Here is a 26,451-nt window from a genome sequence, read left to right on the forward strand (position 1 = left end):
GGAGAAGGAGAGGACTGTTGGTGGTTTTTATTAATAGACCGGTCATCACAGTTCTCCTGAACAGTGAACAAAATCAAGAACTTCTTTTTTATGATAAGTACCCGAAGTATCCGTTTGAATCTTTAATAAGAATGGCTACAATCTAAGCATTTGGATGTTAAGTTCAAAAACTTCTACTCGATTAGGAATAAAGGACTCGATGAATCCCAGTTGAACAATGACTAGACCTGGGTAGGGTGGGGAACTGTTTAGTCGCAGGGATGCACAAAAGGTTAAGGGAGGATTTTGGAATGTGTTCCAATTAACGAACGAATTTAGCGAATCTAAGCAGTCCAAGTCAAAGTTTACTCTAAGGTCACCAAGCGTAAAATAAGGTGGGAAATATTTAGAACGGTCGTGAAAATAACACGAAAACAAAAACTTTAAGAAGACAGAATCCTGACTCGGCGCATTACGCTCACTCTGTGATCCAAATAGACTTGAACTCTTTTAAAATTGTAAATAAAGGGTTAAATTACTGTCGTGATCAAATAATTTTCGAGGGCAGACAAAAAGACTGATATCATCAAGGTTATTTCCCTCACTCCACCCTCCCCCCCCCCCCTCCGATTTGTCTGGCCCTTAACCGGTTATGATAGGCAATATTCGCGATCACACAAAATGCTTTCTTGCGCTGTCTTATGACTGAGAGATGTGAAACCCTTACTACTCCGGCAACAGCACAAAGGCAAGCGGCCGAGCCACTAAGACATGACACGAAATAAACACGACTAAGAGGAAAACTGAATTTTGCATGTACATTATTAACAGATAATCACTTTTTTTCTCATACAATTTGCTTAGGGTTAGGGTTAGTGTTAGGGTTACGTTAGTTAACTAAGCACTCGTATATTTTTCAAGAACTAAAAATTTCACACGCCTTACAGGCGCATGCAATTTGGTTAGCCTTTGAACAGTTCATTCGTGCTAATTTATCCCAAATTGTACTCGAAATCTTGTGATTTTTTTATGAAAATCTTTAATTTATGCAAATATTAAGTAATAAATGCATTTTAAGAACAACAAAAGGATAATGCGTTTACAGCGTTGAAGCGTTCACTATTGAAATTGTCTATGTCAACCCTACGTCTTTGCACTTTCGTATATCTTTTCTAAAAATAGAGTTATTTGCCAATGTCTTCTTCTTCATCATAGGAAACGTAGATACGACAGTTTTCTTCCAAAATATACATTAGACACTTCGCAGCGGCCTCGGTGATCTGATTACCATCCACAAAAAGTCTGGTGACTTTACATGTTGGTGTCTGTAATGCTTCACATAGACTGGCAACACCGGCATCGGTGATCTGATTACCATGCAGATTAAGTTCGGTGACTTTACATGTTGGTGTCTGTAGTGCTTGACATAGACTGGCAACACCGGCATCGGTGATCTGATTATTATGCAGATCAAGTTCGGTGACTTAACAAGTTGGTGTATGTAATGCTTGACATAGACTGGCAACACCGGGATCGGTGATCTGATTAAAATACAGACCAAGCTCGGTGACTTTACACGTTGGTGTCTGTAATGCTTGACATAGATTGGCAACACCGGCATCGGTGATCTGATTATAACCCAGATCAAGTTCGGTGACTTTACATGTTGGTGTCTGTAATGCTTGACATAGACAGGTAACACCGGCATCGGTGATCTGATGACCAGATACGACAGTTTTCTTCCAAAATATACATTAGACGCCCCGCAGCGGCCTTGGTGATCTGATCACCATCCACAAAAAGTCTGGTGACTTTACATGTTGGTGTCTGTAATGCTTCACATAGACTGGTAACACCGGCATCGGTGATCTGCTTACCATGCAGATTAAGTTTGGTGACTTTACATGTTGGTGTCTGTAGTGCTTGACATAGACTGGCAACACCGGCATCGGTGATCTGATTATAACTCAGATCAAGTTCGGTGACTTTACATGTTGGTGTCTGTAATGCTTGACATAGACTGGCAACACCGGCATCGGTGATCTGATTATAACTCAGATCAAGTTCGGTGACTTTACATGTTAGTGTCTGTAATGCTTGACATAGACTGGCAACACCGGCATCGGTGATCTGATTATGATTCAGATGAAGGTTTGTGACTTTACATGTTGGTGTCTGTAATGCTTGACATAGACTGGCAACACCGGCATCGGTGATCTGATTATGATTCAGATGAAGGTTTGTGACTTTACATGTTGGTGTCTGTAATGCTTGACATAGACTGGGAACACTGGCATCGGTGATCTGATTATAACCCAGATCAAGTTCGGTGACTTTACATGTTGGTGTCTGTAATGCTTGACATAGACTGGCAGCACCGGCATCGGTGATCTGATAACAATACAGAGTAAGTTTGGTGACTTTACATGTTGGTGTCTGTAATGCTTGACAGAGACTGGCAACACCGGCATCGGTGATCTCATTACCATTCAGAGTAAGTTTGGTGACTTTACATGTTGGTGTCTGTAATGCTTGACATAGACTGGCAACACCGGCATCGGTGATCTCATGACCATACAGAGTAAGTTTGGTGACTTTACATGTTGGTGTCTGTAATGCTTGACATAGACTGGCAACACCGGCATCGGTGATCTGATTATCACCCAGATGAAGTTCGGTGACTTTACATGTTGGTGTCTGTAATGCTTGACATAGACTGGCAACATCGGCATCGGTGATCTGATTATCACGGAGATCAAGTTCGGTGACTTTACATGTTGGTGTCTGTAATGCTTGACATAGACTGGCAAAATTGGCGACATTCCGATCACGTAGGCTAAGTGTGGTGATTCTACTCCAATCAGATTCGTCCTCTGCATTAAGTGCACCAAAAACATTTAATACAAAGGACACAGCAATGCAGTCCAAATTGGCCCTCCCGAAGCCAGAAAGTTCAAAATGTCCAACACGTGGGCAGAATACGTTGCGAAATTTCTTTACTATTTCCTTGGAGAACTCGATGTCTTCGTATTCTAGGAGACATTTGGAAATTAATAGCCCCTTTGTAGTTGTATCTGTCAATGAGACGCTGAGAATTTTCTCGATAATCAACTTTTTCACAAATTCGTTGTCTTCTTCCTTGGACAAAATACCGGACATAAATAGAACTACTTCTGTGGACACATCTCCAGGTGGGATTTTTCTTGTCTTTACGAACCAACGAGCCGCTAAGTACTCTTGGAGAGTCAAATGCGTAAAACAAAAATGTTTAGTCGTCGCAGAAAAAGATGTTCTGAAAGGAGGACCGCAATGAAGAAGACCGCTTCCACACAGACTTTCAAGCTCGTGTAAGTTCAAAGTTTTCAAATCCTCTTTAAGGAAAAGAAACTTTTTCTCCTCAAGGAGTTGAGCTGCCAGCTTTGATAAGTCATCCAGAGTCTCTTCGACAAAGGCGCTTTTCTTTCTATCGTGCTTTTGCACGAACATGTTGACCACTTCATCATAAAGGTCACTTGCTTTCACCGGGAGAGGATTATTCTTCTTTGGTTGCTGTAGAGTATATTCAAAGTAGGAGCACATAAGAAAACAGAGCACAGGAATGTGGGCAAAGCTGACAAGATTGACATTCTTTGTAATGTGGTCCATTACAATGTTTTTCATTGGGTCGTTGTTTTTGAAATACTTTCCAATGTATTCTTTTACCTGCGGCTCGGAAAATCCTGTAATTTCAACGTATTTATCAAAATAGATGTCTTTGGCTTTCATTTCGTCAGATTCGTCTGGTCTTGACGTGATCATGACGACCGAACCTCTCAGTATTTTTCCTTTGATAAGCTTGGCACACAGTGCCGCTACTGGCATTTTATCTTTGGCGTTATTTGGGTACTTTTCATCCGAATCACTAACGATGTACTCTCGTTGTGAACACTCGTCATACCCGTCGATGATAATCAAAACTTCTTCAGAATGATGAAGAATGTACTCAAATATAGAGTCGTCGATATTTGAGCGGTCATCTAGCACTGAAGATCGGTTTAAGATATCCTTCAAGGTAACAGGGTCGTCCCCAAGTAGATTAAGCTGACGGAAGGTGAGCAAGTATGCGAACTTTAAATCAGGTACTTCTGCATTTGCTTTGGATCGAAACAATTTGTTGTCAGCCCAATCTTTGATCAGCTTTTGACAAAACAGAGTTTTACCGATGCCTGCCTTTCCGGTGACAAGAACAGATTCTGGATGTTTCCCATTGGTTGGCATGAAAATTTCTTGAGAGCTTTCAATTTGCTTTCCACTGATTTGACCGTACTGGCGAAGGCGTTCTTTTCTTTTCAAATCAAGATCTTCGACTGGTTTTCTTCCATGTTGCATGAGAATGTTGGAGAATATGTCATCTGTTCTCACATTGGACATGGTCGGTGAGGCCTGAGCGAGATACTCGGTTTGGCTTTTTATTGATTCTTTCAACGCATCAGAGTATTCTGCTACAGCTGTAAAGAAAATCACTGCCTGCATTTACTTTCATAAACCCTTCATGTATTTACTTTTCCAATGCTCGATGAAAAGTCATTGAACTGCCTGACTTGTAACGCGATTGGTTATCACGCTAGCTGAGTTTTGCTTTAATTAGGCTTTCCAAAAAGTGCAAGTTAATCTTGAATCCGTTCGCAATTAACTGACATCAAATTCTGACCGAGCAATTAGAAAAGTGTGGCAAGAGGTTGGTGTAAAGGTTAAATTATTTCATTTTTAATAAGATGCATGCAAACATTTCAGACGCTTATTGGCTGAGAACACGTCAATTAATCCCAAAGAGTGCGCAAAGTTGAGATTGAGGGCAAAAGGTTGAAAATGAGTGTAGAAAGATGAAAATAATTTGATTGCCAAGAGAGTCACGAAAGCGCAACTAAAAACAAAATGGCGGAGAGGTTAGGAGAAGGTAACAACCTTTTAAATTCAGAGTTTTATGGAGAATGCCAAAAATAAAAATACAAAACAAAGCACAAACAACTGGCCAAAAGTCTGAAAGTTTTGGGCGTTGGAAAATATGAATCGGGGACGCTGAACAAACTTCTCGAGGAATTTTATGCATCAGTTCGTAAGAAAGACGGGGAAGGTAACGAGCGTGATATCTTTCGTGTTCTGATAATTGCTGTCGACCGATACCTTATTGACAAAGAGTACAAAAGCCCGATTGTTCGTGACGGTGAGTTTAAAAGCTCGTACCAAATCTTTGAGAAAACCTCGACTACTCCAGCACAAGGCAAGGGGAAGCGGCCGAACCAGTGAGCCATGACACGAAAAAAAAATAACTAGAAAGGAAAACAGAGCCATATTTTGGTGGTACATTATTAACAAGTAATCGCATGATTTTTCTGGTGCAATTCGGGATAAATCAGCATTTGTTAATTTTTCAATAACTACAAATTGTACTCGCAATTTCAAATATTTACTCGTGCTGTTTTATCGCAAATTGTACTCGAAATCATGTGATTACCAACACTAACCGACCCTTTTCGGGGGCGGATCCAGGATTTTGTGGTACGGGAGAAACTAACTTTGACTCAGAAAACACATGGTTTTTGTTTTTACGGCTGGAGATTAAGAATGGCCTAAGTACACTTAGGGGAGAGAAAGCGCCCTGTCATCTCCAGTTCATTAAGAATTTTAGTTTTTTTCCATCTCTTTCTTTCGACGAACCCAACCAGGTAAATACTGTAAGACCTAACTGCAGTTTTTTGGTGCAAATCACCTTCGTAGTGAATCTGTTTCAACTATCAATTCTATTTACTTCCCGCATAAGGAACAAAAAAAATAAAATTTTACTTGCTCATCACCCAAAAAAAAGCATGGAAAAGACAACACCTGGTCTTTTTCCAATTTTGGGTCCAAGAGGAAGGGGTCAGTTCCAGTGGAAGATATTTCTCCGAGTTGAGATATTTTTAAAGGTGGGCATTTTATAATACTGAAATGAACTGATTGCTAAATTGCTTATTACCCTCTGATGAGAGGCCCTTCAATCTTCTTCTTTTCTCAAGAAAGATCAAAAGGCCGTGTACAGATTTTACCGTTAATACACAATACCTTTGTCTCCTGCTTTAAATTTTTTTGTAGGATTAGCGATTGCTTCCTTTAATAGCTCTATCATTTCATCCAATCTTTCTTTGATGCTGAATTCATCCATGATGCACTGCTTAAGAAGCTCTTTATAGTGTTCTTCGAAATCAGGGTCCATGCATTCCTTTTTCAGATCATCAATAGCACTTTGGTAACCAGCTCCTCCTAGTCTCACCAATGCATCCTGGATGTCCTGCCAGTATCGATTGAATGTTGCGTTATCAACTGAGGCCTCGCTGGCATGACCATAAACTGTGTTTCTGTAGCACTTGATACGAACGATATCTGCCTCAAGGGTTGTGTCTGCTGCAGGAGGAAGTGTATCCCAGCCGGTAGCCGGAGGAGCAAGACCACAAATGTTCCTCAGCAGGACCATCAGTAACGTGATATCGAAATTCTTTGACGAAACTGAAGACTTGATGGCGGGGTACAGTTTGTCCCATTGTGAAGGATTGAGTATTTTTTTATTTCGGAGTGATTTTAGCACTCGATGAATCGGAGGACTGGACAAAACTGTGTCCAGGTTTCCTGGCGGACGCCTTTTGTCAAATGTCTCTCTCAAGATATGTGCACTGACACCCACTAGAAGCCTGCATAAGCGGGCGTAATTGGTTGTCTCTTTTGTCGATTGAAACGAAGGTGCTGCAGCGGTGGCCATGAAGAAACACCGGATCGTTAATTGAGCAGAGGTCAATGACTTTTTAACCGAGAACTTTTCTTCCTGCTTTTTCGTCAGTCTTCCTGGCTTAGCACTGGTAGAATGAATAAGATATCGGATTTTAAAACCAATTGACCCAGACAAAAATTTTTGGTAAGTTTGACGTTCGATCTTAATGTCTCAACTTTTTATCCACACGTCCAAAAATCAGTGTCCGTTACATCTCAAGGCCGGCAAGGGTATTACATCAAACTAGTTTTAAATACCTCTGGATCACTGATTTCTCTTTTAAAATTGCTTGCAAATGTTTTTCAAACCTGCTTTTGCGTGACTTGAAAAAAGCGTGACATAAGGCCGTGATCGTGAAGATATGTATCACGTAGTGTGAAAATCAAATTGGCCTTTTCCTACAGAGATCCGAGTAAAACGTTTCCTCCTAGCCGGTACACTTTCCATGCAAATAAATCACCAGCGTGTTTTACAATGTATTAAAATATTGAAATAATGTAAGGAGAAGATAAAGGTTGATCGCATCCGGGAAAAAAAGAATTTCTTTGGATTCAGAATTCCACCAAAAGAATCTATATGATCATACTCCTTTACACTTCAGTGTTGTTTAACCTGTGGCAAAATTCTTAAAATAAATTCAATTTAATTGTACGTTTACTCCTATATTGGTGCGTTTTCAGCCTTCGATAATTACTGTATATGTATGTTATTATCCTGAGACATAATCATCAACCGAAGCGGATTTTGCGCAAAAAATTCCTATCGATGACATTGACAAACATCAAAACACCACATACTGGTTCAATGTTCATCTTGATCAACGGTAAGTTCTATGTCCTCAGCAGTTGCCATGGATAATTGAAAAATTATTCAAAGATCCGACTGACTTGCTTATCAAACTGTGACTAGGACAATAATGTTATTGTTCACTAATAATTTTTTGCTAAAACATATCGTTTTGTATTCTTAAAGATGCCCTTAGGAAGTGAATATTTATCTCCATCCACTCCGCACAATTACTGGTGTCGTTAGCCATTGAGGATTTTTAGATCCTTTACAATCGAGAAATAAAGAAAATCTTAAAAGTAATAGCTTACAGGAAAAGACAAACACCAAAGAGACGAATTTTGCGAAATAAACAAACCGTGACCTGTCATATAGAATCAAGGTAATCCATTCCTGACTGTAGGGGCCTCACTTAAGCGGATCAATTATAATATTTTTCGAGCTTTTTCCATACTGAGTCGTCGAATAACGTTGCCCTATTTTTAAAACAGCACGATGTAAGGAGTGTTCAAAAGGGCTAAGAATACTTTAATTAAGCATGTCTGAGAAGAAAATTGTAATTCCTACACTTTTTTTGGTAAGATAAAAGTTTTCATCAAAATCCAAGATGGCGTCCATTCTGATACATGTTGACTTGACTGCGTTTGTTTTCTTTACGAGAATCGCAACACAAACAAGCACACATTCGTATGAGATAGCTTATGATGAGCGTTGACTCTCTCTTCTAATAGGCATTGGACAAACTGAGTTTCTCAGGGAGACACTGCTGGCATTGATCAACGTGCACGCACATATGCGATGTCTTTTGACTTAAAATTCAAATCAGGGGCTTTTAATTGGTTTACTGAGACATCATCATACCAGAATTAGTCAACTCCATTGTCGCCTACAGTGTTACAGGGAAATGTTTTTGGAGTGTAAACTCGCTGAAGTTGAACAGAAATGCGATAAATACATGACAAACTACGAAACACCAGCACTTAGTCGGATAACAAATGTACACGAAATAATACACACAAGTAGTCTTACCTATACGCTGTAAACGGCTATAAACGGAGTCACATTTGCTGCTACAGGAAAGTATTTTGAAACTTAACCGCCAATGTCACGGTGGAAGACAGTGTTGAATCTTCCCTCGCTATATTTCTTGAATGAGTTCGTAACAATCGAATTATCTGAGATCCAAACCAACTGGAGCTTTTTTAGTTGTAAGCGATGAAGCGCTAAGCTGCGACTTGTACAGAATAATAAATAAATACTATTTCTTTTTCATTCCTTTGGTAAGGTGTGACGTGAGAAACAGGTTTACTGATGCTAAAAACTTTTTTCCAGTTCAGACAAACACAATCAAATGTTGATTATGTTATGTGTTCGGGTTAGAGAATGAGATCCTACAAAGGATTGTTGTCGGTGACAATGAATAACGTTTCAACGCCAGAGAGAAAGCTCTTTTTCCCAGAACATTCTGGAAATTAAACGAAGCGTGACATTAAGTGGCGATCATAGAACACATTTGCTTAGGCGAAATGAGTTTCTTGTCACAACCTTACGATATCTTGGATTGCTTTATCTATAAAACAATTAATTATGGAAAGATATCCACGTTCTTCTCGCTGGATAAAAGCAAGATCTGAGCGGTGTAATTTCTGGTTAGTTCATTCAACCGCCAAGTGATTTTGCACGGTCAGTCAGATTACAACCATCCAAAGAATTTTTAACAACCTCGGAATAGATTCAATGGGAACATTTGTCTCAATCATATAAACGTAAACAACTGCTCTGATGAAGATATGGGCAAAAAGGTTCACACACTTGGCTTCAATTATTTACCGGATTCCCCGGGTTTTTAATTATTTTTTGAAGCTGACTGCGAACCTGTTGGCTGAATCAGCTATAAATCATTACTCTCTAAAAGAAAAAAAAATTGTCATTTTGAATTTTGAACGTGTCACCTAACTCCAGTTTAGCTGCAGGCAAAATTGTGAGAAAATCGGTTCGCAATGGAAGGCGTTCCTCGTACAGATTTCCCCGTTGGCATTTTTTGATGCGTTAGCCACTCGTTTCCCAAGCTTGCCATTTTCTTCATCTCATCTCTAAAATCCATACCTAATTTTGGACTTGGCTTCGATGTTGTAGTATAATTAAGCCCCGCTTCAATGCCGAGGTCAAGAATTGGTGACATTTGTTCAAAAGTCAGGCTTGAATGCCAAATGATGACTGGATACTCAGGATGTGTTTATAATCTCTTACGGGGCGAAGAGTTAACCCCAGCATAACTTATGCGAGCAGCGTTGAGTTTTAAATGGAAACTTAAATAATTTACCGTCGGGTTTCCTTTCTCGGACCACGCAAACGTTGATGATTTCACGTTGTTCTTTTGCAAGTGCTGAGCTTTTGTTTTGCTATTGTTTTTTGTTTTGCCACGTCTCGTTGCCGTCGCCGTCGTGGTTTGCTGAAAGTCCTTATTATTAATTATAGCCGCAGGAAACTACAGCAATCACATATAATACTTAGATGATTCTCATCCTAATCACGTCTCAAATTATTTGATTAGGATTTTTTTATCACCCCTAACATAAGAAACTAATTATTTTAAGCCTAACTTGCTGCGAAGCAATAAGGTCACGGACAATTTTGCAATGAATTTAAAAAGAAGATATAGTCAAGGTGTAATCATAACAAAAAAAATGAAATTTGAATTTAATTGGCATATGGTTTCATAATGTTAGAAATATTCAAAATGTCGTGCCTCTAAGAATGTATTTACTGAAAGGACCGTGAGCGTGAAACTAGGCTAATTGCAAATGGTTTAGTTTTATTCCGTCAAACAAACACTAATCACCTGTTCAAGTCAATATTAAAACCAGAGTTTTTCGCCCGGAAACCATTGATATGAAATGTTCGTAATACTTTTATCATAAGTCTTGTTAAAGTAATTTATATTTACGTTGTTTTGTACGTGATCAAGAATCTCTGGATTTTGCCCAAAAGTGGGAAAAGCTTCGTATTTGTTTCTTGTTTCAGAGATTTTTCCGGTCAAACGAAATTAAATATGATGTCGAGGAAAATGTAAACAGGTCAAGATTTTCAAGGAAAGAGGAAATCGTAACATAAAAGAGTGAAGAAATTAACGAAAAAGTATGAATAAAATTAGTGAACTTGCCGTATGTTTTTTATTGACTAAATTTTGTAACAAAAAAATGACAGAAGAATTTATTATAGCTGGCAAAACGTGCGGCGAGAAAGGAAGTTTTGTTGAAAGTTAGGTTTACCATACCGGTGGTTATCATGATATTGGTAACGTGCATTTATGAAGTTTTCAAATCTTTTTGGAAAGAACATTCTGTATGTGTGTCCACTTGCAATTGGTGTGCGGTCATGGAAGCATAACGTTTTCACTTGGTTATCAGCTCCCTGCAACATGTGTTCATTTAGCTTAGTCAGATTGCGATGTATCAAATCATCGAATGGAAATCATCAGAATAGGAATAAATTAATTAAGATAAAGGTTTGTCCATTTGTGGCCTAAAATGAAATCCCATATTTGAGCGGATTTCATCCCGAAATGACGCAGACAATTTCAAGGAGGGGTATTCAATAAGCTCACACTTTCAGTTTCGAAACACTAACCTTTTACTGTGCGCTATCAATAGTTCAATTCCGTCTCAACTTAACGCTTGTATGGAGATTATATTTCTACTGAACACATTAATCACAGAGCGCTAGCTCTACTTGTCACGTTTTTTTTGTTAAATTTGGCTTCTGATGGTTTTCAAAACGCTTTGGTCGCGTGATTTGTCGGATAGCGTGACATGGCAAGACTAGAACTACAGTAACCATGGATATCTTTGGCGTAAGATGACGTGGGCCGCAGAACAGGCGGAAGAAAGCGCGAGGCGGACGCGCGGAGCGAGAGTGCCGCGAAAAAAGTAGTTCGAAAAAGCAAGCCACTCCTTTCCTCGCTCCCTCCCCCTTGCGTAAGACCGCATAATCTTGAATCTTTTAAAGCCGATGGTCACTTCCAAGATAGACTAGGTCATTGTTTTTTTCATGCCATATCGTAAAGCAAATTCGTTTCCAAATCAAATTTTACAGGTTTCCTGTCTGGGTAACACAGTGGAAGGGGGAACTAGAGCAGTTTAGAACACCCTTGAGGTGGAGTATGTGCTCCATTAATTTTGTGGATTGGCACTGATAACCAGACCCAAGATAGCCCGACACTGGACCTATTCCAGCTTACCTCGGCTAAGGCGAGAAGCTTTTTGCTATTTTTTATCTTTATTATGTTCCAATATACAATTTTCATCGGAGCACACCCCTTTAAAAAACTAATCGGAGACGGGCGAGTGGGATAACTTTAGTCATCAATTCTTGGTATCACCTAAAAATTCGTCCTAAACATAATTTATCAATGTCAGGTGCGGTGATATTTATTCCATTCTGTTCTCAATTTCATTTTTTTACTCAAGTCGAAAAAACGAGAAAAAAAAGTCCGTTTGTGTGTTAACATTTATGAAACCGAGATCTGAACTGCCTCCTATCCATCTGAAGAAATTCGATTTCATGGGTTTTTTTATGAAGAAGCAAAAAACGATAAATTAGGAAAGACCACACCTTCATCCATACTATTCAAAGGACTTGATAATCTTTAAATGCTCTGTCGTAAAGCATGTTCTAAATTGTGAGTACAGCTTGTGATCATGCGCATAATCAAATAAATTCACACATTTGTAAATCTCAGAAACAATGACTGCTTTATTTGGTTCCACAAAACATCTCTGTGACACCCTTTCATTCACTGTATAAAGCACCACACCAGTAGATCAACGTCTGAAATATCTTCATTGGTTTCAGCACGCGCTGTTTCGCCTGCTGGTATCGAAAATTATTTTTCAGTTAAATATGGTGTAGAGAAGTAGAGATGTATTTTCAACGGTGTCGTTAACAATTCCGCTGGCGATAAAATAGAAACGTTCTAAGCGGAACTTCTCAAAAAGCCAAAATATGTTCAGCGGAGCCGAACTAGACAATTATCTGAATTCTGTGTCTTGTTGTCTGTCCTGCAGTTTCATCTTGACTTTTAGCAATAATGATTTCCAACAAACTTTTAATCACTTTTCTCAGTGTTGAGGCAACCAACACATTTCACAGCACTTGTGTCCGTGTTGGTTCATAAACGTACAGTGCTTGCACGACCAGCCTGCACCACTGGGGGAATGGGACATATCAGCCATGTCCACGTCCCCTGATCCTCGTGGCTCTGGCGAGGGGGCTGGGTAGGAAATATTTTAACCGTAAGCATAGATGCCTGATATGATATCTTAATTTGTAAAGGGAAAATAAAATAACAATATGGAATTTACTTTAATCAAAACAAAACAAAAAAAAAAGAATATACTGCAGGCGCTTGGTTCCATTTTTATTAACATTGTACTGTTAAAAAAAATAGTTGTTGAACTAGTAAAAAAAAACTTAACCAATCAATACCAGCGTATGGACCCTCTCTCTGGAGGTTGGCTGAATTCAATAAACAAAACTTTAAAAAAAACGAACGAAAAAAAAAAAAAGGGACAGAAAAAATGTTAAAGAAAAAAAGATATTGAGGGAATAATTTTACCATTTGCAGCTTGCATAAGCTGTATCACTGTGCACCACTGTTCACTTTTACTCCAGCGCCGAGCCAATTCAGCATCTTTGTTTCTGATCGCCGTACACAGATCTCCTAGGTGATCCTGCCACAACATAAATTATCAACGAAAGTTAGACATGAAAACCTCAACATAAATTTATTACGAGGAAAAGTAATAGAATCGAGCCTGGCTGATTTTTCCCTCCGTTGTACAAGCTACAAATCGATTCAGGCTTTTTTACCCTTGAACCCCTGAGAGTGACTGGCATCTAATTTCTCCTTACCACATCACGCCTGAATCAAACATTAAGGTCAGGAGAATAAAGGAGCTGATCACCAACTTAAGAAGCTCCTGATTGTTGGACAAATTCTCCATGTCGGCATCTTAGGAAATGTTTACAGAACAGTATGGAGAATATGCATATTTATTTTAGGGTGTAAAGGGTTCAGCTGCATTGTGAGTGGTCAAAATCCTCTGATCAAGTTTACAGCCAAATCCTCCTCCTCGTTAGAGCTTGCCATTGTGTTCATCATGCCAGTTCATACTGGCTTATCTGGTGGCCTCTGTATGTTCCACTTGCCTTTTGCAGTTGCTATGGTTCTGGGCCCAGTTGTTCGAAGGCCGATTAGCGCTAACCCACGGTTAAATTGCTATCTGTATCTCTATTGCTTAGTTCAAAAGCCTTTTTTGGGATAATTTTCTGTATTCTTTTCACAGCGTCAAAGAGTCATATTCGAGACAAAAAGAAATTCGACTGAATTTTTTTTAAAAGCTTTCAGATCTTAAATCAGATTTCACACTAACTTTCGCCCTGGGTTTTTTCAGGACAGAATTAAAAGCTTCCCTTTACTGTTAATCGACTTGACGCCAAAACCAGATTTTAGCTACAAAACATCTCGTTGCAATTCATTAGCTGTGATCTCATCACAGGCTCGAAGCCAACACATGAACATTACCTTTAAAGGAAGCATGTCGGAAGTTGCCAGAAAAACTAGGAGGTGAAAATTGGACATAGCAGGTAGGAACTCATCAGGAGGGAACTGGTTTAAGTATCTCACTAAAGCGTGAAAATCCTGCACACAAGGGAAAAGAAAAAAAACACAGAATTACACGAATTGCACTGAAGTACATAGATAAGTACAATTTTTACCTCACATAGCAAACAACGGTTGAAAAATACCTTTATTGTGAAACTAAACACCTCTGCAAGTATATAGTTAGAGCAAATAGGCCCACATTTTATAACGATGCCCCCAAGCAACTCAGATATGGCTCGTTGTGAGCTGTTCTTGTCCATTTTACCGCTATTTTTGAATGCACGCCTTCCATCACAATATCAATTAGATAGCAACGGTGGATAGCAATGGTTGGATACTTCGTGATGTAAACAGTCAAAGTACTGTACTCTCATCACGTTTTCAGGTGCGGCTGCCGATGGTGTAACAGTCGGCTGTACCCGGAAAAGAGGCTTAAGGCGAAACCCATAGACAAGCTGAACAGACGGAAGAGGTCTAATGTGTAGCGGTAGACCACCGGTGACCGGCTTTGATGGACACCTCTCCGTATCTCATCACCAATCAGCACTAAACAGTTAAAATGTCAGACCATATTCTCTGGGTTTATATAACTTCAACCACATGTGGGATACCTTTGCAGTATTAAAACTGCTCATAACGTTTTTACCTGAACTTCTCCCATACTTGAGCGGTTCTCTAGCGGAAAAGGTTCTCCCTGAGTTTGATTGGAGAAAGTAAACTGAGGTTCTACAGGAAAAGCAGTCGGCACCTGGAAAAAAACAAAACATAAGTTAAAAAAAAGAGGACTTAACATACCAACAAAGACAAACAACAAAATGGAACAAACATACAAACAAAGAGATCTAAACTATGAAACTAAGAAAAAGAAACATGCCACAGTATGTTCACTTACACGTTTAAGTGCTTCTTGTTTTAAGTAACTCATGTTATTCATCCAATAGTATGCCAAATAGAGGAAAACAATTCAAAAACAAAATTACACAAAAAAGGTGAAATGTACCCACCTGAACTAACAGATATTCTATAGGCATAGGGCGAGCTAAAAGAGTCACTTCATTACCGTGCGAGTCAGCAGTCTGGAAATACAACACAAATAAATAAGCTACATACATAAGCTAATAACATACATGGACAAATTACTCAGTTTTGATTGGTTAAGATAAATGCAGTTTTCAGGTAATACAGTGCAAAGAAAGTAACAAATCAGACATTCTGATTGGTCAATAATCAAAGAAACTCACAGATAGCCAATCAAATGCGAGCCTTAGATGTCGCAACAAAATTTGAAAATTTGCGAGCGAAACAGTGACCGGCGTTTTAAGTAGGTTTTCTTTCGCCACCGCAGCTGAAAAACAGCTCAAACAACGAAAACACTGTAAAAAGCACTGCTTTTTGGTTGTCGGTTTGGAAAAAGTGGTGTTTAGAGAAGGGAATTGCCAAGGAAATTGAAAATTACGAGCCGTCCCAGCTTAACACTTTGCTCGAGCGATCCAACGCCAAAATTAAAAACAAACATTGTAAAACCTCGGAAACGACGATTCCATTTCATCGAAAGTGATTCGGACACAGACTGAACAATTCCTTGAACTGTTTAGCCGGACTTTGAACTTATTCGCGCCTTAAAGAGGTGAAGAAATCATTACGTATTACTGTCTTGATCGTACGCGGTTGTTTTGAACGAACGCACGATTTGAATAAATTTTTTTTGCGCTTGGTGCGCGCGCTTTGCTCATACTTAATTATGATAAGCCATCTCGTATTTTTCTCGTGCAATTTGGAATAAACAAGCACTCGTTAATTTTTCAAAGAACACAAATTGCACGTGCAATTTTGTTAGTCTTTAAAAAAATTTACTCGTGGTTATTTACTCAAAATTGCACTCGAAATCATGTGATTACTTATACAAACAGAAAAATAAACTGTCACGGACTAAGTTTTGTGGCAATGGAGCTCGTGCTTGGAACCCACCTTGTAGAAAACATCCGGGACATATTGATCGCTCGAAGATTCCCGGACGTAGCCGAGACCTGGTTCGTCTATAGTAGGTACCAGGCAGTCGTCACGAACTAACGCCATACACTGATTGGACACCTGAGGGGAGTACAAGGTGAAACATATATTGAGTAGATATGATTAAACTATGACTCGTGGGGCCTGGTGCGCGCTTTAGCGAAAAACATAAAAAAGGACGTACGAGGGCCATACGCAAAGGTGCCAACAAAGACCAGCAAACGGCGCACGGTTCAGTGTATGGCCCCCGGCAGGAGGCAGAATGGAAGAAGAAATGTAGGAAGAGAAAAAAAGGATGGTTCAATTATTCAAAAATTATTCTGGCTACGAACTGCCGTTAAGTTTTTTTTTTTGTTTCAAAATGTTGTTGTATTTTTCTACTTGTCCGTAATTCTCGTAAAACCGCTGTAGATATGACACGATTCGCTTACAAATAGTTGTGGCGGAATCCGATCGCATAGACTGCTTGCAGGCAGAACCGTTCCCAGTTTGTTAAATTAGCACGAAATATGATAAAACAACGATACCTGAAAACCATCAAAACCAACTTGATTATCCGTGTTACCTAAGAAAGTTAAGAAAAATATGTAGAAATACTGTCAAATTATTCTTGTCGGTAGTCACATGCACGTTACAGTGACTCATCTCAGATATGATGATCCGTGGCGAGCTGAACTAAACTGCGGGAACAGAAAAGTTTTAGTAAGGAAAGCAATATTACGACATAGCGAACTATCAGGTGGCAAGAATGAAAACAAAAAAATTGACAAGAAAATAAAACACTGGACAATAGAGGTAAGACAAAAAAGAGAACCCCAAAGGATAATCCTAGGAGCAGATATTCATTCTGTCTAACTCTTTCAGGACTTCAATTATAGCAGGGGTTACACTTATCACAGCTGCTTTTCGCTCAGCTTTGTTGACCCAAATATCATTTTGAAAATGGACTCTAACTCATACCTGACACAACAACGGTGGAAAACTTTGATCCAAACTTGCCATTTGAAGATAATTTACACGGTGATGGATGCTGATTTTGTAATTGACTTGCCAAGATGGATTCCTCAGCTGTAAGAAAGTGTGTGTTTATATCCCGTAGATGCTTCACTGTGCCTTTTCTTACATCCTCAGCGACGAGGTCCGTGAATATCCAGCCGACTTTCTGAAGGCCGAGATCAGCAGCCAGCTTGTCAACTATGGCTTCGGAGGGGTCTGAAAGGAGCTTAATGCTGTCTGGAGTGCCTTCCTAGAAAGAAAAAAAAACCGAAGAAACTAAACAACATGCATAGGTGGAACAAGAGGTCAAACCGTGCCGTGTTCGTGGTCCTGTCATGTTCTGCATAAACAGGCTCCCAGGACCAAGTTCATGAACAAGACGAAACCGCGAGAATGAAACAGCTGAAATAACGGCTGTAAATATAAAATAAAGTTGACACAATTGTTGTGAAGAAGTCGACTTAATTGTTGTGGAGAAGAAGGCCATCTCAATGGTTGTTTTTTCCCACACAGTACTTTGGCGGTATTTAGGTAAATTCGAAAACCCTTAGTTTTACAGAGGACAACTGAGGGGACCACTGGTGGTTGTCATACAACTTAACAAAAATGCACCAAAGATCAACTAAGATGGTGTTGTAAAGATCAATGTCTGTTTTTACAATTCACATGTACAGAGACTCCATCAACAATAATTCCTGACTATTATCAAAGAACTGCAACGTTCACGCCCCGTTGTACCATTCTGAAGGATTATTCCCGTCCTACTCAAACTTTTATCAAGAGAAGAGAGAACTAATGTTTAAAGGGGCCAGGAGTTATGGTGCCGAGTTTTACTATTCTTCACCATAAACGTTTGATTAATTACATCAAAAAACCGTTTTTTTCCTTTGGCGATAACTTTGCCTAAGAAAAGTGCTAAAAGCAAAACGCGAAACTAGAAAAAGCCAAAAAGTATCCAATTGGCCTGAGAAAGATTTCCTTATATTTAGTTCTCAACACCGTTTAGCACTCTCACGAATTTTAAACGCATAACTATGAAATCTGCGAGGTTTCTTAACCATTCTACTCTATTAACTATGGTTTGGCAGGGGAAATGGGTGGTGGTCTTTAGAAAAAGGAAGCAGATTACTAAAGATATTTTTACCTGTGGGGGTTCGTAAATGGCAGCCACTGAAGCTCGTATTCCCAGGGGTACATCCTTGTGGAGCTCATAACGGCCATACAGGAATCCCAGCCTCTAAAAACGGAAAATGGCAAAGGAGTTATAACAGGCAATCTCTGGGACTGTTCAGTGTTCCGCCACAGAAATAATTTTGGAGGCAGAGACTTTCGTCATCCTTGGTTTTGCAACCGCTTTACATTTACTCTCGACAAATCTGTGAACGAGTATGGCACATCTCAATTTTCCTCACGGGGTTATTAGAAATTTTCTTTCGTATCACACCCGCTAGAATGAAACATTTCTAAACGCACCTAAGTGATCGTCATGTTTGTATGTTTGTTAGTCATATCGCTGGGCCAAAAGATGACAATCCACGGAGAGGACAAGATTCCCGTAGGTATGGGAGTGGGGAGCGGGATAGCACCAAAAATATGCACCTTCCCCACCCAAGCTGAAAGTAGTTTTGCCTTCCATACAGATTTACAACATTAAGATCTGAAGTGATTGCTTGCCTGATTTCCGGTCTTTCTCCAGTAGTTTAAAAATGGTTCCACGATAAAGGGATTTTCAAAAAGGATGTTGTCCACGTGTCTGTAAACCTGAGAAAAAGTAAAGAAAATAACATTGCTCTACAAATTGCAACAAAGCTGTTTTGGTGCTGAGAGAAAGTCAAGATTTGTTCGTCAAGAAAAATGAAGGAAACTGGATCAGTCATCTGATGAAAGTGACCCTTGCTATTGGACACAGGGTAAAAAATGGATGGGTAGCTGTCCTGGAAGCTCTGACTGTGCAGAGTAAGTTTTGAAGCTATCAAGGTTTTTGTCAAGCATGTGATATGTTAGGATCTCTGCTCCTGCAAATGCCAATGGGAGCTTTCATTGTAGTCCACGACAGCCCATCAACAAACAGACTCACTTGTCTCTTTAGTGTAATAGCACCAGGCTGACACTTTGTACAAATTCCACCAGGCCAGGGTGGATGCTCTGTGCATCCCGGTTTGATCCTGCAGCTAGGATCCTCCAGTACTGTAAACTTGCCTCTGAAATACAGAATATCTCTTCTGATAAACTGATAGGAAGTATAACATCAAGGGTACATGACAAAACAGTCAGTCCAATCTCATGACCGGCCAACCTCTGCCCACACTCTTTAACCTAAGTTGTTTAAAGCTCACCTGTCTGTGCCTCCACCCATCTTTTTGAGGAATGCATGGAAAGACATATGCTTGATAGGAGGTTTGTGATTCTTTAAATACTCTTCATCATATGGCTAAGAAAAAAAATGTAACAACAAGGCCCTGATGTTACTTTGTCTAATGAAGTGGTCAGAACTATTCAAACTATACTAGATGCTTGCTTGAGCCTAAATCATTTTTAATGTAAATTGGAATTGGTTTACATCTTTAACTCTAAAAGAATGTTATTCAATAACATTTTTTAAGTGAACTTTGAGGCCATATAATGGAAAATAATATTCAGTAATCAAAGAAGCAAAGTTTTTTGTAAAGTTACAAAAAATATAGTTCTATTTTCTAGTTCACATGAATTATTAAGTATTAGCTTTTTTATTAAGCATTATTAGCTGCTCTACCCAGGGTGAAGCTTGTGTAAACCATTCAAGGTCCACCTTGATGGGGGAACTAAAATTTGAATATAAGGCTTCAAATACATGTAGCGTCTTGGACTGATGTCAGTAAGATTATGTAATCTAACCTGAGCGAAGTACTCGGTTTGGCTTTTTATTGATTCTTTCAACGCATTGGAGTATTCTGCAACAGCTGGAAAGAAAACCGTTACCTGTATTTATTTTCATAAACCCTACATGTCTGAACTTTTTCAATGCTCGACGAAGAGTCATTGACCTACCTGACTTGGAACGCGATTGGTTATCACGCTAGCTGAGTTTTCCTTTAATAAGGCTTTCCGAAAAGTTTAAGTTAATTTTGAGTCCCTTCGTTATTAATTGACATCAAATTCTGACCGAGAAATTAGAAAAGTGTAGCAAGGAGTTGGTGTAAATGTTAAATTATTTCATTTTTAATAATATACATGCAAACATTTCAGAACGCTCATTGGCTGAGAACACGTCAATTAACTCCAAACAGTGCACAAAGTTAAGATTTAGGACAAAAAGTTTAAATTGACTGTAGATAGATGAAAGTAATTTGATAACTTGGAGAGTCACGAAAGTGTAACAAAACAAAGTGGCGAAGAGGCTGCGAGAAGGTAATAACCTTTTTAATTCAGTTTTTGATGGAGAATGCCAAATATAAAAATGCAAAACAAAGCAAAAACGACTGGCCAAAAGTTTGAAAGTTTTGGGCATTGAAAAATATGAATCGGAGGCGCTAAACAAACTTCTCGAGGCATTTTACGCAATAGTTTGTAAGAAAGACGGGGAGGATATATAATAAATAAATCAGCATTTGTGAATTTTCCAAAAACTACAAACTGCACTCGCCCTACAGGTTCGCGTAATTTGTTCGCATTTCAAATATTTACTCGTGCTGTTTTATCCTAAATTGTACTCGAAACCATGTGATTACCAACACTAACCGACCCATTTCGGATCCAGGAATTTGCGGCATGGGAGGAACTAATTTTGACTCAGAAAACACATATTTGTTTTGTGTTTACGCTAGAGATTAAGTAAGGCCTAAGTACACTTAGGGGAGAGAATGCGTCCTTTCGTCTACAGTTCATTTAAAATTTTAGCTTTTTTCCGCCTCTTTCTTTCAACGAACTCGACCAGGTAAATACTGTAAGACTTACGGCAGTTTTTTGGTGCAAATAATCTTTCTAGGGAACCTATTTCAGCTATGAATTCTCTTTATTTTTCGCATGAGGAACAAAAACAAAAATAAAGAATAACTCTTTCATCACTCGAAAAAGCATGGAAAAGACAACACCTGGTCTTTTTCAAATTTTGGGTCGAGAGGAAAGGGTCAGTTCCAGTGAAAGATATTTCTCCGAGTTTGAGCTATTTTTAAAGATAGGCATTTCATAAGGTACTAAAATGAATTGATTGTTAAATTGCTTAATACCCTGTGATGAGAGGCCCTTCAATCTTCCTCTTCAAGTTTCTCTTCTCAAGAATGATCAAAAGGCCGTTGCACAGACTTTACCGCTAAGACACAATACCTTTGTCTCCTTCTTTCTTTTTAGGATTAACGATTGCTTCCTTTAATTCATCCAGGCTTTTACCAATTTCATCCAGTCTTTCTTTGATGCTGACTTCATCTACTACCCACTGTTTAAGAAGCTCTTTGTAGTGTTCTTCGATATCAGGGTCCATGCATTCCTTTTTCAGATCATTAATAGCACTTTGGTAACCAGCTCCTCCCAGTCTCACCAATGCATCTTGGATGTCCTGCCAGTATTGATTGAATGTTACGTCATCAACTGAGGCCTCGCTGGCATGACCATAAACTGTGTTTCTGTAGCACTTGATACGAGCGAAATCTGCCTCAAGGGTTGTGTCTGTAGCGAGAGGAAGTGTATCCCAGCCGGTAACCGGAGGAGCAAGACCACAAATGTTCCTGAGCAGGACCATCAGTAGAGTGATATCGAAATTTCTTGAAGAAACTGAAGACTTGATGGCGGGGTACAGTTTGTCCCATTGTGAAGGGTTGAGTACTTTTTTAATTCGGAGTGATTTTAGCAATCGATGAATCGAAGGACGAGACAAAACTGTATCCAGGTTTCCTGGCGGACGCCTTTTGTCAAATGTCTCTCTCAAGATATGGGCACTGACACCCACCAGAAGCCTGCATAAGCGGGCGTAGTTGGTTGTCTCTTTTGTCGAATGGAACGAAGGTGCTGCAGCGGTGGCCATGAAGAAATACTGGATCGTTAATTCAGCAAAGGTCCATGACTCTTTAACCAAGAAATTTGGTTGCTGCTTATTTGTTAGTCTCCCTGAATCAGCACTGGTAGAATGAATAAGATATCCGATTTCAAAACCAACTGACCCAGACAAACTTTTTAGTAAGTTTGATGTTCGATTTTAATATCTCAACTTTTTATCTACACTTCCAAAAATGTTCGTTACATCTCGATGCTAGCAAGGGTATTACATTAAATTAGTTTTAAATACCTCTGGAACACTGATTGCTCTTTGAAATTGCTTCCAACTGCTTCTCAAATCTACTTTTGCGGGATATTAAAAAAGCGTGACATATGGCTGTGATCGTGAAGATATATATTACGTAGTGTGAAAATCAAATTAGCCTTTTCTTACAGAGATCCGAATAAAACTTCTCCCTTCTAGCCGGTCAGGCACTTTCCATGCATACAAATTAGGGGAATTTTGGGCAGCATTCCGGGCCTTTTGGCTGATAGCCTCCGAATTCCAATCATCAGCGTGTTTTACAATGTATTAAAATATTGAAATAATGTAATGAGAAGTTAAAGGTTGATCGCATCCGGGAAAAAAAGAATTTCTTTGGATTCAGAATTCCACCAAAACAATCTATATGATCATGAAGAAATGTAAAATGGTTTCCGTGTTTACATAGCCTGATGTAAATACGCGGAAGGTTGGGAGAACACGAGATAGGCGTAGGAAACCGCGACGTGAAGCGGAGTGGTTTCCAGCTTATCGTTTTCAGCTTATCATGATCAACGGTAAGTTCTATGTCCTCACGACAACTCTCCTTTTACATTCAGGAAATAAATTGTTTACACTCCTATAATATAACTTATATAACTTATTCCACAATTCGATTGCCATCTATTATGTGGGTAGAGACTCGCGAGAACGACGTGGCAGCAGATAAACAAATTATCGAAGCACAATTCACACGAAGCTAAGAATGAGACTCGTTAACTTGACATAGGCTAAAAATTACTTCAGCGATTTTTTCACAAACATTAAATACCGAATTGGTTAGCACTCCTGCGTGATCTGAATCTTAATGCTATGTTAGTTTCTGATCGAGTCGTGCTTATAAGCGATCTGTCGCGTATTAACTGGGACTTTGTCAGGACTTAGATTTTAGTCGTTGCACAACTACATGACCCGATTTTAGTCGAATGATTTCGACAAACTCGGTAAAATTTAACCGATCGTTCGACTGTATGAGCGATTTCCTTCACCCTTAAGAACGTATTTTTGAAGTTTCATGCTTAATTTAGCCTGTAAGCAGCCGACCCCTACCTTCCGAAAGAAAATTTGGAGGGCAAAACGCTTGCTAGCGCGGCGTAGATTCACTTGAGGTCGTATTAATGTGATTAATACAAGATGTAATAAACAGAAAGAACGTGCTTAAACTGAAACTCAACTCAATATGTATGGAATAAAATCCACAAACTCTTACCTCCAAAGGTTGACTTGGAGCTCTCACTCGGAGGCCCACTTGCAATTCTTTTGCGGTCATGTAAGCAGATCGATTTCAGCTGGTAATCAGCTCCCTGCAACATGCGTTAATTTAGCTCAGTCAGACTGCGATGTCTCAGCAATCATCAGAATAGAAAGAAATTAATTGAGATAAAGGTTTTTTCATTTGTGGCCTAAAATGAAATCTCATATTCAAGCGGATTTCATTGCCAAATGACGCAGACAATTTCAAGGAGGGAGTTCGGTTAGCTCACACTTTCAGTTTCGAAACACTAACCTTTTGCTCTGCGCTATCATTAGTTTCCGTCACATCTAAACGCTTTTATGGAGATTATATTTCTACTGAACACATTAATCACAGAGTACTGGCTCCGCTTGCAGTAGTTTTTTGGTGAAATTTTGCTTCTGATGGTTTTCAAACGCTTAGATCGCGTGATTTGTCGGATAGCGTGGCCTAGCAAGACTAGAACTACAGTAACCATGGATACCTTTGACGTAAGATTACGTAACTGCAGAAAGCGGAAGACCGCACGAGGCGGATGTGTGGAGCGAGGTAGCGCGAAGAAAGCAGTTTGAAGAAGCAAGCCGCTCCTTTCCTCGCGCCCCCTCGCGTTTGCTTTCACTCGCCTGGAAAAACGCCAAAAAAAGATGGCGTTTTTTGTTGTTGTTGAAAGATTATTTACTTCAAATGAAAGGAACCACGGGTGTGAAAAGAGGAGAAATAAAGGAATTATTTCGCAATGTTCTCACGAGACCTCATAATCTTGTATCATGTAAAGCCGATGGTCACGCTCAAGGTAAACCAGATCATTTTTTTTTTTTTTTCATGCCATATGGTGAAGAAAATTCATTTCCAAATTAAATTTTACAGGTTTCCTGTCTGGGCAATGCAGTGGATGGGGGAACTAGAGCAGTTTAGTACATCCTTAAGATGGAGTACGGGTTCCACTAATTTAGTGGATTGGCACCGATAACGAGACTCGACATAGCCAGACACTAGAATTAGTCCAGTCCAAACTATTCAAAGGACTTGATAATCTTTAAATGCTCTATTGTAAAGCATGTTCTAGATTGTGAGTACAGCTTGTGATCATGCGCATAATCCAATAAATTCACACATTTCCAAATCTCAGAAACGATGACTGCTTTATTTGGTTCCACAAAACATCTCTGTCACACCCTTTCATTCACTGTATAGAGCACCACACCAGTAGATGAACGTCTGAAATATCTTCATTGGTTTCAGCACGCGCTGTTTCGCTGTATCAGAAATTATTTTTCAGTTAAATATGGTGTAGAGAAGTAGAGATGTATTTTCAACGGTGTCGTTAACAATTCCGCTGGCGATAAAATAGAAACGTTCTTAGCGGAATTTCTCAAAAAGCCAAAATATGTTCAGCGGAGCCGAACTAGACAATTATCTGAATTCTGTGCCTTGTTGTCTGTCCTGCAGCTTCATCTTGACTTTTAGCAATAATGATTTCCAACAAACTTTTAATCTTTTTTCTCAGTGTTGAGGCAAGCCACACATGTCACAGTTCTCGTGTCCGTGTTGGTTCATAAACGTACAGTGCTTGCACGACCAGCCTGCACCACTTGGGGAATGGGACATATCAACCATGTCCACGTCCCCTGATCCTCGTGGCTCTGGCGAGGGGGCTGGGTAGGAAATATTTTAACCGTAAGCAAAGATGCTTGATATGATATCTTAATTTGTAAAGGGAAAATAAAATAACAATATGGAATTTACTTTAATCAAAACAAAACAAAAAAAAAAGAATATACTGCAGGCGCTTGGTTCCAATTTTATTAACATTGTACTGTTAAAAAAATAGTTGTTGAACTAGTAAAAAAAACTTAACCAATCAATACCAGCGTATGGACCCTCTCTCTTGAGGTTGGGTGAATTCAATAAACAAAACTTAAAAAAAAAACAAACAAACAAAAAAAAAAGGGACAGAAAATAATGTTAAAGAAAAAAGATATTGAGGGAATCATTTTACCATTTGCAGCTTGCATAAGCTGTATCACTGTGCACCACTGTTCACTTTTACTCCAGCGCCGAGCCAATTCAGCATCTTTGTTTCTGATCGCCGTACACAGATCTCCTAGGTGATCCTGCCACAACATAAATTATCAACGAAAGTTAGACATGAAAACCTCAACATAAATTTATTACGAGAAAAAGTAATAGAATCGAGCCTGGCTGATTTTTCCCTCCGTTGTACAAGCTACAAATTAATTCAGGCTTTTTTACCCTTGAACCCCTGAGAGTGACTGGCATCTAATTTCTCCTTACCACATCACGCCTGAATCAAACATTAAGGTCAGGAGAATAAAGGAGCTGATCACCTACTTAAGAAGCTCTTGACTGTTGGACAAATTCTCCATGTCGGTATCTTAGGAAATGTTTACAGAACAGTATGGAGAATATGCATATTTATTTTAGGGTGTTAAGGGTTCAGCTGCATTGTGAGTGGTCAAAATCCTCTGATCAAGTTTACAGCCATATCCTCCTCCTGCTTAGAGCTTGCCATTGTGTTCATCACGCCAGTTCATACTGGCTTATCTTGTTGCCTCTGTATGTTCCACTTGCCTTTTGCAGTTGCTATGGTTCTGGGCCCAGTTGTTCGAAGGCCGATTAGCGCTAACCCACGGTTAAATTGCTATCTGTATCTCCATTGCTTAGTTTAAAAGCCTTTTTTGGGATAATTTTCTGTATTCTTTTCACAG

At 39.3% G+C, this 26,451-nt stretch overlaps 3 protein-coding genes across 4 annotated transcripts in view; all 3 read right to left on the bottom strand.

Annotated features, from left to right (window-relative positions):
• Nucleotides 1–783: 783 nt before the first annotated feature.
• On the bottom strand, nt 784–8,769 carry LOC113684585 (uncharacterized). Of its 2 annotated transcripts, XM_089185267.1 has the most exons (4): nt 8,576–8,769; nt 6,061–6,845; nt 1,770–4,466; nt 787–1,462 (listed from the first exon to the last, which is right to left on the bottom strand). In XM_089185267.1, the coding sequence occupies exons 2-4, from the start codon at nt 6,749–6,751 to the stop codon at nt 1,164–1,166; spliced, it is 3,687 nt and encodes a 1,228-aa protein (XP_089041393.1). In that variant the 5' UTR covers nt 6,752–6,845; nt 8,576–8,769; the 3' UTR covers nt 787–1,163. The 2 variants fall into 2 exon arrangements, with proteins under 2 accessions (XP_089041392.1, XP_089041393.1); XM_089185266.1 differs by lacking the exon at nt 8,576–8,769 and adding an exon at nt 7,558–8,022 and having other exon boundaries at nt 784–4,466.
• A 3,512-nt stretch (nt 8,770–12,281) lies between these two features.
• Nucleotides 12,282–24,194, bottom strand: LOC113669921 (nuclear protein localization protein 4 homolog). Its single transcript, XM_089185275.1, has 16 exons — nt 23,996–24,194; nt 23,699–23,792; nt 21,522–22,309; nt 20,094–20,158; nt 19,556–19,650; nt 19,297–19,420; nt 18,894–18,980; nt 18,364–18,456; nt 17,184–17,469; nt 16,751–16,788; nt 16,182–16,304; nt 15,218–15,289; nt 14,860–14,961; nt 14,133–14,249; nt 13,164–13,278; nt 12,282–12,818 (listed from the first exon to the last, which is right to left on the bottom strand). Exons 3-16 carry the CDS (start codon nt 22,213–22,215, stop codon nt 12,667–12,669), a joined length of 2,163 nt encoding a protein of 720 aa, XP_089041401.1. The 5' UTR covers nt 22,216–22,309; nt 23,699–23,792; nt 23,996–24,194; the 3' UTR covers nt 12,282–12,666.
• Nucleotides 24,195–24,845: 651 nt separating this feature from the next.
• The window catches only part of LOC113680088 (nuclear protein localization protein 4 homolog), an 11,566-nt gene continuing 9,960 nt past the window's right edge, over nt 24,846–26,451 (bottom strand). The window contains exons 16-17 of the mRNA XM_089185286.1: nt 25,722–25,836; nt 24,846–25,377 (exon numbers count right to left, since the gene is read on the bottom strand). Of these exons, the coding sequence (XP_089041412.1) occupies nt 25,226–25,377; nt 25,722–25,836 (267 nt within the window). The 3' untranslated portion in view covers nt 24,846–25,225. The remainder of the gene's footprint in view (nt 25,378–25,721; nt 25,837–26,451) is intronic.

This window comes from Pocillopora damicornis, chromosome 10 (genome assembly GCF_964200805.1).
Source record: "Pocillopora damicornis chromosome 10, jaPocDami1.2, whole genome shotgun sequence".
Classification (NCBI taxonomy): domain Eukaryota; kingdom Metazoa; phylum Cnidaria; class Anthozoa; order Scleractinia; family Pocilloporidae; genus Pocillopora; species Pocillopora damicornis.